Consider the following 12090-nt stretch of genomic DNA (forward strand, 5'->3'; position numbering starts at 1 on the left):
AAGTAAGACCTAGCCAGACAATCAGCTCTAATGCATCTTTCGGAGCAAAAATTAATATAAGACCTGGTCTTGTTTTACTATAATATAGGACCAGGTCTTATATGATATTGTATAAGACTGGGTCTTATATTATTTTTTGCTCCAAAAGATGCATTAGAGCTGATTGTCCGGCTAGGTCTTACTTTCAGGGAAACATGGTAACAGGAGAGGAAGTTATGTAATTAGGGCCATGCCTCCTACAGTGAATCTTTCTAGCATTGGCAATGGCTGCCATTGTGCCAGAAGCACTATCTTTATTTCAAAGCACAAGGAGATACTGATAGACAGGAGAGCAGCTGATGGCCCTAGCCCAGTGTGTTTCAAAAAGAGGCCTACATGCCCCCCAGTCGCCACTGCTACTGCCCATAGCTTGGATCTTGCCAGGAGGCCCAGAACCTCACCAGAGACGTGTCCCTTCATTCTGGTAAGATTTGTTTCTCAATCAATCTGAGCCTATAGTTACGAAGCTATAAATGTTAGCTCTTTGTATCTGGTATGGCTAATCTTCTGCATAGCAGGAAATGAGGCTTAACAAGAGCACAAATTATCCTTTCCTTCCTCCTTTGATTCCCAAATCTAACTGTTCACTTAAACCTGGACTTTATATGTTCACCATTAGTGTTAGTGTTTAAGGCAGGAGCAAGCTTGAAGTGCCTATGGTAAAATGGAGACGTGAGAAATTCAAACACTGATGTGTGAAATACAAACCCAAATTTCTGAATGAATGGGCCACTCTTGAACTAAATCTCTGCAAGTATAAGCTATAAGCTAAAAAATGATTTGCTTGTTAGAATCACAATCAGGTTCATTCACAAATGGATCAATTACTCTTTGGGGAGGGTTATCACTAGGGTGAGCTATGTTCATAAATATATTTCTATGATTTGCCACGCAGGTTTCAAAATTCATTTAAATATAATACTTTTTAATTTCCCAACGGGCAAATTGGCATAGTTTATATTTTCTAAGACTGCTACAAAACAATCTCTCCTATTATTCTATATACCGAAATATCTACCTGCAATTTACAGTTTTCCTTTAAACCCTACTTCTGATGAATATCAGAAACCTGGAAACATATAAGAAAGAGAGAGAGCATATTCACCTAGGCTGGCTGTCTTATTTCCTTCAGGCCTGTCTACCTTCTTTATTTTTTTTTAAACCAGACAGGTGAGGCCATCTTGACATTCTAAACAAGAAGGTCCATATGGCCCAATATGATGGCCAAATGTGGGTAGGCCTTTTCTAGAAGCTAGGCCATGGCCCCTGTCTCTACTGAGCAGGTGTGGAAAGCTCAGTCCAGTAGGGCCTCATGGTCTATGGCCTGCTCTAGCTCTCAGACAAGGGCAGTTTGGAAGCTGAGTAGCGCTGAGTAGCTACTGATGGATTTTATTTTTCTCACCACTAATAATAATGGCTACTACTGGTTGAGTACTTACCAGTCATTCTTGTAAGGAATATGCATTGCCTCATTAGTATCTAACACCGCAACCATCTGTGTTAGATACTATTGCTATTATCATTCCCATTTTACAGATGAGAAAACTGAGGCACACAAGAAACTCAGGTAGTATGGAAAATAGCACTCCTCAGAAGGTTATTTATACTTCAGTTTGGAGCACATAATGTACAATTCATATTTTTCTGTAACTGACAAGATTTCTTGGATTTCTCTATATAATATTCACAAACAGGGGTCAAACTATTTAGTCAAAATATGTATCAGCCTATAATGCCGAGGTGTCTACCTATCAGGATAAGCTCCTGTAGTGGTTCAGATGCAGGGGATCCTGGAAACCCCTGTATTCTGGGCAAACTTTTTGGTTGCTGAACCATGAGGAGATTCTCGGGGAAGCAGCCAAAGCACAGAGATGGGGCAGCTCTTTACCTACTGTTACAGAAGTATTTCAGCATTTTTGTTATTGAATAATCATAGTACTATGCTGTAATTTGCCGTCTTTTGGCATCTAACATATTAGATGCCAATGTTATTAAAATAATTGATAAAAATAACCAGTATGACTGTCCCGGTGTTACCAGCTCTTCCTTTAAGAGTGGCAGTCCACCAACAACTGGTCCATTGCCCCTGCTTCCGTAAGCTGTGCCTGAGGCCCCCATGTGTACCTTTCTGGCAGTGCAGCCCCTCAAAGCCCAACGGGCAGTCACACTCGTAGCCCTCTTTCCGGGGCCGGCAGCTGCCTCCATGGGCACAGGGGGCCCCCACGCAGGGGTGGGCTGCATTCTCCACGTTCACACCCCACGTAAAGTCATGTTTCACATGGATGGTTCGGTCGTTCAGGATGATCTTGGGGAGAGAAAAGGTAAAGAAATTCAGGAATTCAGAAAACATTTTGCAGTCTTATAAAGCTTCCCTTAGCACACTAACCTGAACTATGTGCAATGAGGGAGCTTTCAAAAGAAGAGAAAAAGTCCAGTTGCTGCCTTTATAGTCCTGTGAGTGACACAGGAACTCAAGTGATTACGTTGGGTACTTGGGAGAATCTGAAGAGCACAGCATCCGCTAGTTCTGGAAGACCTGGCTACTCCGAGAGGGGAAAAGAAGTCCCAATAACCACCAAAGGAAGGTTTTTCAAACTGGCTGCCTGTTAGAATTGCCTGGGGAGTTTCAGGAAATATACTAATGCCCAAGTCCCACACAGATCAACTGAATCAGAATTTCTGAGGGTGGGATCCAGTCATCAAAACATTTAAAAGCTTTCCAGGTGAGTCTAAGATGCAACAAAGGTTGAGAGATGCTGTTATAAAGCTGAGTAGGGAAGAACCCACAACAAAGTGTTATTTACGCAGGCAGGCATCAAAGGGGGAGTGATGGTTTCCAGTGCCAGTGGAATCTCAGCGCTGCTCTGTTCTTCTGGCTAAAGTTCTTGTAGCGTCTCCTCAAGTTCCATCAACTGGGCCTTCCCAATGGTCCCATTAGCCCCTGCTAGCCTCCTTCCCTGACATTCTTGAATTCCCTTCCTTTCCACATCCGCTTTACCATTAGCAGGGGAAAAAAAAGTGAAAGATTCCATTCTTAGCGCTGCTGGGCATACTCACTGGAATCAGAGAGCTCCTTTGCACCGACCCCTTTTCCCTGCAATGGGGTTCTGGGGAAACAGATGAATTATAGGGAGAGGTTGCTGGACTCCCCAGCCCCAAATAAATGGACTCATTGTTTTCAGACCTTGACTCAGAGTGTGTATTTACCCTGAGCTACTGGCATTTCAATGTCTCAAAGCATGCTTTGCAGAATTGAGCGACAGAGAAAACACCCCCAGAGGAACCCTCACCTTGGTGGGCTCAGCAGTGGCACTTCCTGCCACTAATCCAGGTTTCCACTGGCTTGCCTACATCTTGCAGAGTGTCAGGAGAGCTGGGAGAAAACTTTCCCCTAGTTCTGAATCTCAGAAGCTGCTAGAGACTAGCCAGAATACTTCTACAGTCTCCCCTTTTCATGCTTCAAGTGAAGGGCTGTGACATTCAGTCATCTGTACATGAGACAAGCCAGGAATGGCACCGTTCACTGCAGGATATGGCACAGTCAGTGATTTGGCCACTGAGAGGGGAGGGTGGCTTTTCCAGGAACTGAAGAGGAAAGGGTTGTGTGTGCTGCCTGAAGGGAGAGGGGGAACAAAGCTTGACAAGGGTGGGGAGGGGTGTGAAGCCTCTTAGCATCTCAGCTTGTTTCCTAAGTGACAGCTTCAAACACACAATTAAACATGGCCAATCCCAGTCATGGGAGGGAACAATGGCCTGAATTGAGATGTCATTGACACCACAGGTCAGCAACAAAGAGAAACACATCAGTTGGCAAATATTGACCGGACCCCACATGGAGTTATAAGAGGGCAGAGCCCCAGGGGCCTTCCCTTCCAATCTTGGATGTGCAAATTATGACCTTCTTTCACTGTAGCCTTCCTCATACTTTGCCTCAGGTTTGGAAATGGTCAGTGGCCCACATGCTACCATTAGTTGCTAACAGAAAACAGGATGACGCTAACATCCAAGAACCGAATATGCCCTTCTTCAAATCCTTTTTCTCTCAGTGTTTGGTGGTCCTGAAAATCTGGGTTGGTGAGTCAACTTGCATGTCTGTTGCAGACAGAACAAATGATTCTCATAACCAGAGAGATCATGGGTGACCTCAGAAGAAGGGGTAAGAGATGAATATGAGTGGAGCCAGTACTCTGTATCTTACTAGCTGAGTGGTTTTGTCCTGAACTTTCTCTAGAAGGATTCGTTATGCTTTTAAGAGCCTTGTGACATAATTTATCAACAACTGCTAAATTGTGGGGTTGAGGGCAAGGGGTAGAGGTGGGAATGAGAGTTGGTTCTTGTTTTGAGCAAACAGCAAATAACCTCCAAAGAGAAGCTTAGAGCTAAGAGTTCCTGTTAGACTCCTTTCACATCTTTTCCTTTTCTAAAAGTATCTGAAATAAACCCGATGCCAGCCAGCTACCTCCCTCAATAGTCCCAAGCGATTTGGGTGGATTTGCTGTAAATACCCATCTTCATTGAGTTGCAGTCATGTTGTATCTGCTGGGCATAGACCTAGGAGCAAGCATTATAAGAAAGTGGGATTGGAAAGCTATGCTGTGAGCATTAAAAAATGAAATCTTAAAAATGGTAAAACTTTCTCGAAGTTTCTTCTTTTGGCTGCAGTAGGTTGCACACGGATCACAATTCTCAATTCCATCGTCTGCAGTCAAGGTCACACAATAAACATGAGAAAGCGAAACCTGTACCTTCTGGATGCTCCCACTAAATGGCTTGCTGATGCCCGAGTTCTTCTTCACCTCATCGTAACTAGGGACTCCGCCAATAAAAATGTCCGTGTTGCACTTAATCTGTGTGAAGCCACCCTGCCAACAGAGTACAAAGAAAACACGGTATAACTTCAGAAAAGCTGGTGAAGACTACCACACGTGCTTTGGGTTCCTTGTTAGTGAGTCCCTTCAAGACCCACCGTGGAAATCTGTCTACACGTTGGCTCAGCTTTTACATGGCTCTGCATTGCTACTTACCACCTATGTGAATGTTGGTAAATTTCTTAACCTCGCTGAGACTCAGTTTTGTAATCTGTAAAAGGAGAATCACAATGTCTACCTCAAGGATATGGCATGATGAATGTGGTAGACGGCTCCTTCAGCAGGACCTCTCTCCCTGCAGAAAGATTACCATCAATCTGTCGATCTCAAGTGGGGCCATGTAACTTGCTCTAGCCAATAACGTGAGCAGAAGCTAAATGAGTCACTTCTAGACAGAGGCTTCCAGATGCAGGGAGAGGTTCACCGTGCCCTATTTCTGCACGCCCAGTTTCTTCATTCTGGGTTTCAGATTAAAGCTGTAGCTGGCCATTGATGGACATGTAGCGTGAGTGAGAAATGAACCCTTATTATAAGCTGCTGGAATTTGGGGATTGTCTGTGACTCACGATAGCACGGTCTAGCCTCCCTGTCACTGAGAGGCTGCTTATTCAACACTTTGCCCAGAGTTGGAGGCACACTCAGCATTGCAGTATGGCTGACTATTGTTATGCTCAGTAATGGTAAAAATAGAACCTCTTTAAGAGACAGGGAAGGCATGGCAGGTGAAAGGCTTTCCTTATTATTCTAGTCAACTACAAAAGATAGAGACATTCTTCCATTTTTCCAAGTTCTCAGAGAACTCCTCATTGTTAATCCCGAAAATCTTCCTCTGCCTCTAGTCATTTCAACAGACTACATTCCCATAGCTGGGCTCCATAGCAAGCTCTGTATGACATTTAATGTCTAAACTCCTTCAAACATGATCTGTAAGCAAAATGTTAAAATGTCCTAAGATAACATACAGAGAGAAATGAAAATTTGAGATCTCTGGGGATGAACACACTTTGGGTAACGTAAATTACTGTTTCCTTTGATTTACGGGAAAAGGAATACAAAGAGTAGCAGCATTCAGTCATTTATTTAACACATACTGTTGGACACCTAATATGGTCCCAGACCCTAAGTGCTGGACAAACAGCAGTGAAGAAGAAAGATGCAGTCCCTGCCCTCCAGAGGCTTACACGGGGTGAATGCGGGCAAGTAAACAGGCAGGTGAGATGAGTCCCACGAGGACTGCACAGGTGGCTATGGGTGCACCTGGCAGGGGTGGCATCTCATCCCCTAACCCAGCCATAGAGAGTGGGGAGTGGTCCAGGAAGAGTTAGAATTGTAGAAAGTGGATGAAATAGGAATGTAGGTATAGGACAGAGGCAAGGAGAGACCAGATCACACATGTGGAGGACTTTGCACTCTACCTAAAAAGCAATGAGTTTGAGGCAGGAGAGAAAATAGTCAGATGTTTTAGGAAAACCACTGGCCAGAGGGAGAAGAATGGTGGTGACTGGTGGGGTCGGGGTGGAGGAGGAGGGACAGGGAGAGCAGAAAGAACACTCTTCTAGGAGAGTGCCAGGTAACAGCAAGGATGTCTTGATTAGATTATAGACTAAATTGCCTTCTGTCAATAACCTCTGGGCAGCTTTGAGGGTTCTTATTGAACCTGGGGGTAGGTGGAGCCATCAAAGACGGGCTTTCAGGAATTCTTGTGGCCCAATGGAATACTGATCCAGGCAGATGCTGTCACCACACACGCACTGGCACATGTCACTATCTGTTTAATCTTACCTGAAAGTTAAAATAAGATCATAAAAGGAAAGGAGGAAGTTTGCCAGGGTCAAACGGATTTCAGAGAAGCAGCCTGGTTTGACAAAACTTAGAATTACAGTTGTATCCAGCCAACAAGGCGGGGCCTCGTGGGGGGAAAGCAGGTACCTTTGGGGTGTTCACCAAAACCTGCCCCTTACCCTCCTCTTGACAACCTGCCACACCCACCTGGGACCTTAGGAGAGAAGCAAATAGACCCCACCAAAATGAGGCCTTTTCTGAAATGATGGGTGTTCTGTCTGGATCTGCACTTCTGTTTAACTGGAAGTGGCTGGAAAACCTGAGCAACCCCTAGCTGGACTTTCTAAAATCCCCGGAAGTATGGCCCCTTCTTTGAGTCCTGCCATACACAGCTTGGCTCAACCCTGGGCTGCTGTTGTTATTCCTAGGGCCCCAGGTCCTGGGTTAGCCAACAAGTGTTCTCTAATCCCTGGCTGCTGGTCTCTAAGATCTAAGATGATTGCCCCCATGTTGGAACATGGTAATGCCCAGCTGAGGAGCAAAATCTGCTGGGGGGAGATTTGATGGGGCCTTCCCATTCCTACCTCAGAGTAGGAACCTACCTCAACAGAACCACCCTCACACGCACACACTCCCACATGTTTGCATTGCTTTCCAGGTGGCCGGCTCCATCCATCCAAACACGGTTCAGAAACCCAAAAGAAAGGGTACTGGCTCTACCATATTGATTTAATTCTCATCACCTGATATGGAGATAATAGAAACTCGGAGGTGTGGTTTTACCTTTGTGTTGTCTCTTCGCTGTAACCTGGGGGTAACCATGTCCTGAAGAGTTCCTTATTTATAATCAAAGGCCTTAACCTTACCGTTTACAAACACTCCATCCTAAGCTTATGCTTCTGCTTTACAGATCTAGGCCTTTTGTAACTAAGGCCTAGAGAGATACAATGCTTTTTAGAATTTATATTATTAAGTGAAAATATAGTCAGGTCTATACTTGTTAACTTCTATCTTAAAGTCAGCTCTAGAATTTTATGGACTCTACCACAAGTGACTCCTATTATCTCTTTAAAATCCATTTATTTTCCTCCATCTCTTTTTCCTTTCCTTCCTTTCCCTTCCCTTCCCTTCCCTTCCCTTCCCTTCCCTTCCCTTCCCTTCCCTTCCCTTCCCTTCTCTTCCCTTCCCTTCCCTTCCCTTCCCTTTCCTTCCCCTCCACCCTACCCTTTTCCTTCCTTCCTTCCTTCCTTCCTTCCTTCCTTTCTTCCTTCCTTCCTTCCTTCCTTCCTTCCTTCCTTCCTTCCTTCCTTCCTTCCTTAATTCCTTCCACAAATATATATGGAGCATTTTCTAGGTGTGAAGGGTGCTTGTCTCTTGAAGCAGAACCCAGTTTGGGATTCTTCTAATTCCCAAAGAGGTCCTTGGTTCTGATAGGACCTCCCATCACTGCCCTTCCTGGAGCTGCCTTCTGGATACGTGTGTCCTTCTTTCTTCTCTCATCCTCAAACAAATACCTCTTTTCCCACCAAAAGTCTCTTTTTCTTCCTTTTCTTTTTTCTATCAATCCATTTTCTTATCAGAATACCCACATTCATCAATGCCCTCTTTAAATCTTGCAACACACAAAATGAACACTGCTGGAAATTAAAATACTGGCAAATCTAAAAGTTCCCTCTGTAAATTTTTTGTGCATGCAGAATCCTAGTATTTTTAAAGCAAACTTCTCTTATCACTTCTTAAATGTCATTTTCCTTTGGACATATTCTTGGAAATAAAATCATGGATGAAAATTATAAACTTGAGTAGAAATTGTGAGCTCTTGAAGCCATGATACTACACTATGAACTAATAATAATAAGTAAAGCTACATAGTGCTGACCATATACTGGTACTTCTGTGTTTATATGTATAGTCATCCTACGTTGCACAGCTCTACAAAGTAGGCATTATTATTATCCCCATTATTGCTATTTTACAGATGAAAAAACACCAACTTAGGGTCTGAGTTCACACTACTGGTAAGTAATGGAGCTAAATCTTGAACCCCAAAGTCTAGTTTCAGAGACTATGTTCTTGTCAGAGGTATGACCCCTAGCCACCTTAGGGTCTATGTTCTGACCTACATATTATACATCCACACAAACAAAGGCAGGGGTTGGCAGTGAGGAGTGGAGGTAGCAGGCAACTATTAAGTGATGTACTTGTATTAGCTCGCTTAACCCTTACAACAATTCTTTAATTGTCCCCATTCCCAGTTGAGGAATAGAAAAGATAAGTAACTTGCTCCGTGGGGAGCACGGGTTTTAGTCCAGGCAGTCTGGCCCTGAACTCCATGTATTTACCCACTATACTTTTGTCTCTAAGACAAGAAGAAAACAGTCACCTTGTGCACACTAACCATTAGCAGCACAGGTTTGTCCTTCTTACCTCTGCCATGCCCTCCACTACCTTCTGCTTATCCACCTGTAGGATTCCATTCTTTGCTGTGCGAGATACACGCAGCTCATGCCAGTGGCCCAGGGTGAGGGGATCTTCACTCCTGTTGAAGGAAGGAAACTGAGCGTGGGTTAACATCCTTGGTGATACGAATAATGTTCACCAATCCAGCTCTGATCAAACTGATGCTAGTTTCATTAGGCACCTCACTCTGTTCAGCAAAAAAGAGAAAACAATCATTCCTACTTAGTGCACACAGCAGTGTCAGCTCCGTTTATTGGACTCATTCATGGTAGGAAAATTGTGTTTGTTATTTTACTGATTCCTTACAACAGATCTAAAATGAGCCTTGTTTTCTAGATGAGGGGAGACAGAAGGGTAAAATGCGATCATTGTTGCAAACAAGCTTTGAAGAAGAGAAAATCGTATGGGCTTTGGTGTAAAATACAGATTCCTTGGTGTACTGAAGTCTGAAACATCCTTTGAAATGCGTAGAAAAGTAAGATGGATGGATGACTATAAGGACGGCTAGATATGTGATAAAGTAAATATAGCGAAGTGTTAATTGTAGACTATAGGCGGTGCATATAAATAAAGATGTTTACTGTACAATTTTTTCAGCTTTTCTGTTAGAAATTTTGCATAACAAAATGTTGGCATAGAGACATGTTCCCTGTTGTCTGATATTGTGAAAAGGATTAAAAGTACTTTAAAAATTCAATTTTTTAAGGGAAAAAAAGTTGTTTAAGAGAAGTATCATTCTCCTTGATACTAAGATTAGAAAGAAATTACTTCTGTGAATTGTCACAAAAAGGAAGCTGTATTATCAAACTATAATTTTCATAGTAAACAAAGCAATGTGTCCAAAAAAAAATAATTCAATTTTTAATTCAAGGTGGAAGCACTTGAAGTTTAAATGATATCGTTAAGAGTTTTACGCATTACTTTTTATAGTGAGATGCACAAAAAGAGTGTAATTATTGCATTTGTATTTCTAACGATGTAATTCCTGCCCTTTACTGAACCTCCCAATTATTTTGTGGTGCTGGATCATCTTTGGAAAACCATCAGGAATACCAATGCACACAATTATTGAAAGGTCTTTACCCCTCACTTGATATTTTGCTCTGGCAAATGCTTTTGTGATTTGTCCTTAGCAATTAGGATTTAATCACCTTGGCTAAATCGATATGCAATAAAGAAACCAGCCACACTTTTTAAGCGGCCCTGTCTCCATAATAAAGTAACCGTTTTTTAGTCATGTTCTCGTCCTGCAGAGGTCATTTCCTGCCAATATGCTGCTTCCTCAGCACAGTTATATTGATCAAGGCCATCACGAGCTCATTTCAATTGTCTTGATTTTTGAATCAAGTTCAAAATGAATTTGACCACTGTACCCTTTTCCTAAAGTTAAAATGATTTGGCCCATTCCACAACTTCTGGTAATTCAGACTATCATGGTATTTTCTTAATTAAGCAGGAGGCCTTTGAAATGGTTTTCAACATAAACATCTTCCAAAGGGGCAGCTGAAATACCAACAGTGATCACAGTTGTCAGGTTACACTGGAAACAGGATGGGACGAGGGAGCAGATGGTCGGTCATTGTTTCTTGGGAACTCTGAGTACCTGTCTCCTTTTCATCAGACCTAATACTCAAGAATTCTTTTTTCCAGGCACCTTTCCTGCCAGGCAGGGAAACAATAACTTACATAAAAAAAAATAAAAACACCTCTTGTCAAAAGTAGGCACCGAATTAAAAGAGAAAAGCCGAACTTCTGACGTTCCATGTGTCTGTGACACCCCCGGGTGGAGTTGCCTCTGCAGACAGACGTGCAGGGGGCATCTGTCAAGGAGGAGGGCTGACGAGCTCACACCCTCCCCTGGCTCGCTCTGGTCATCCCTTATCCAGGAGGAAGCCATTTGAAAGTACAAGGTGATATGCAAGAAGTCTTCCTTTCTCAACTTGACAAATAGTTCAAAGAGAATTACTTAGACTGGTTTGCATAATCCCACGTAAATTGAATTGATTAAATACCCGCCAAAGTTATCTTGAGACACAGAATGCTTTTGCAGAACCAGAGGAACAAAAATATTTGTCCATTCCCCAAGGTGGGGGGTGTTATGGATGTGTAGGAATTCAGTTATAGGGGCAAAAATGAACTGTCCTTTTGAAGAATTGTGGAAACCTAACGCAGTGAGCATTTCCCATCAGCCATGAAAAATGACCAGCAATTAAGGGCAATGCATGGCTGTACCATCTCACCCACATGCTCTGTCTAAAAATGACTGCCCAGCAATATGAATGTTGATTGAATATGACCTGTGATTTCCTTCAAAACAACAACAAACTCACTGATTTCCTCCTGCAGGGCATTATACAGCAAAATATCCAAGTTTCAAAAGAGAAGAATTCGACAAACGTAGGAACAAGAAGCATGTTTGCATTCAACTGGCAGGCCTCCAGCTTAAAGGTAAAAACTGCCATGGGAGGAACACAGTTAAGAAGAGGGAGACATAAACAAATAAGAAAAAACATCTGCACTGCCAATCACAGGCTCCAAGGGACTCACAAAGATAGTGACATGGTGTATGGGAACAATTGTCTGCTAAGTAAATTAATAGTACAAACTAGACAACAGGAAGAAAGTTTTGACAACTCAGAACCTATTCTGCATATACAAGCAAGCACTTCAGAAGCACCCACTTACTGCCATGCTGTTGAAATCACTCATCACACAGCCTTCTTGAGCATACTGGTGAGAGATGGGTCTTTGCAATTGCTGATGATTCATGGTCAGGTTCTTTATATAGAGAACGATAAGAGACCATCAAAGACATAGTGCAAAAGGAAAGTTAAACTTTAAAGTGAGGTCACCAAAGATATTTCTGTTCATTAGATTTCTGTTAATACTTTTTTACTATTTATCATTTAATTGCTGAGCACCTACAAGTGATGATGCTCTG

General features: G+C 42.8%; 1 protein-coding gene across 4 annotated transcripts in view; it reads right to left on the reverse strand.

Annotated features, from left to right (window-relative positions):
* The window catches only part of EGFLAM (EGF like, fibronectin type III and laminin G domains), a 152432-nt gene that overhangs the window by 21960 nt on the left and 118382 nt on the right, over nucleotides 1-12090 (reverse strand). For all 4 annotated transcript variants that reach the window (XM_081054621.1, XM_081054623.1, XM_081054622.1 and 1 more), the window contains 3 exons: nucleotides 9117-9228; nucleotides 4785-4901; nucleotides 2164-2344 (listed from right to left, as the gene is read on the reverse strand). In XM_081054621.1, coding sequence (XP_080910747.1) covers nucleotides 2164-2344; nucleotides 4785-4901; nucleotides 9117-9228 — 410 coding nt within the window. The remainder of the gene's footprint in view (nucleotides 1-2163; nucleotides 2345-4784; nucleotides 4902-9116; nucleotides 9229-12090) is intronic.

The sequence above is a fragment of the Rhinolophus hipposideros genome, assembly GCF_964194185.1.
Source record: "Rhinolophus hipposideros genome assembly, chromosome: 7".
Lineage (NCBI taxonomy): Eukaryota > Metazoa > Chordata > Mammalia > Chiroptera > Rhinolophidae > Rhinolophus > Rhinolophus hipposideros.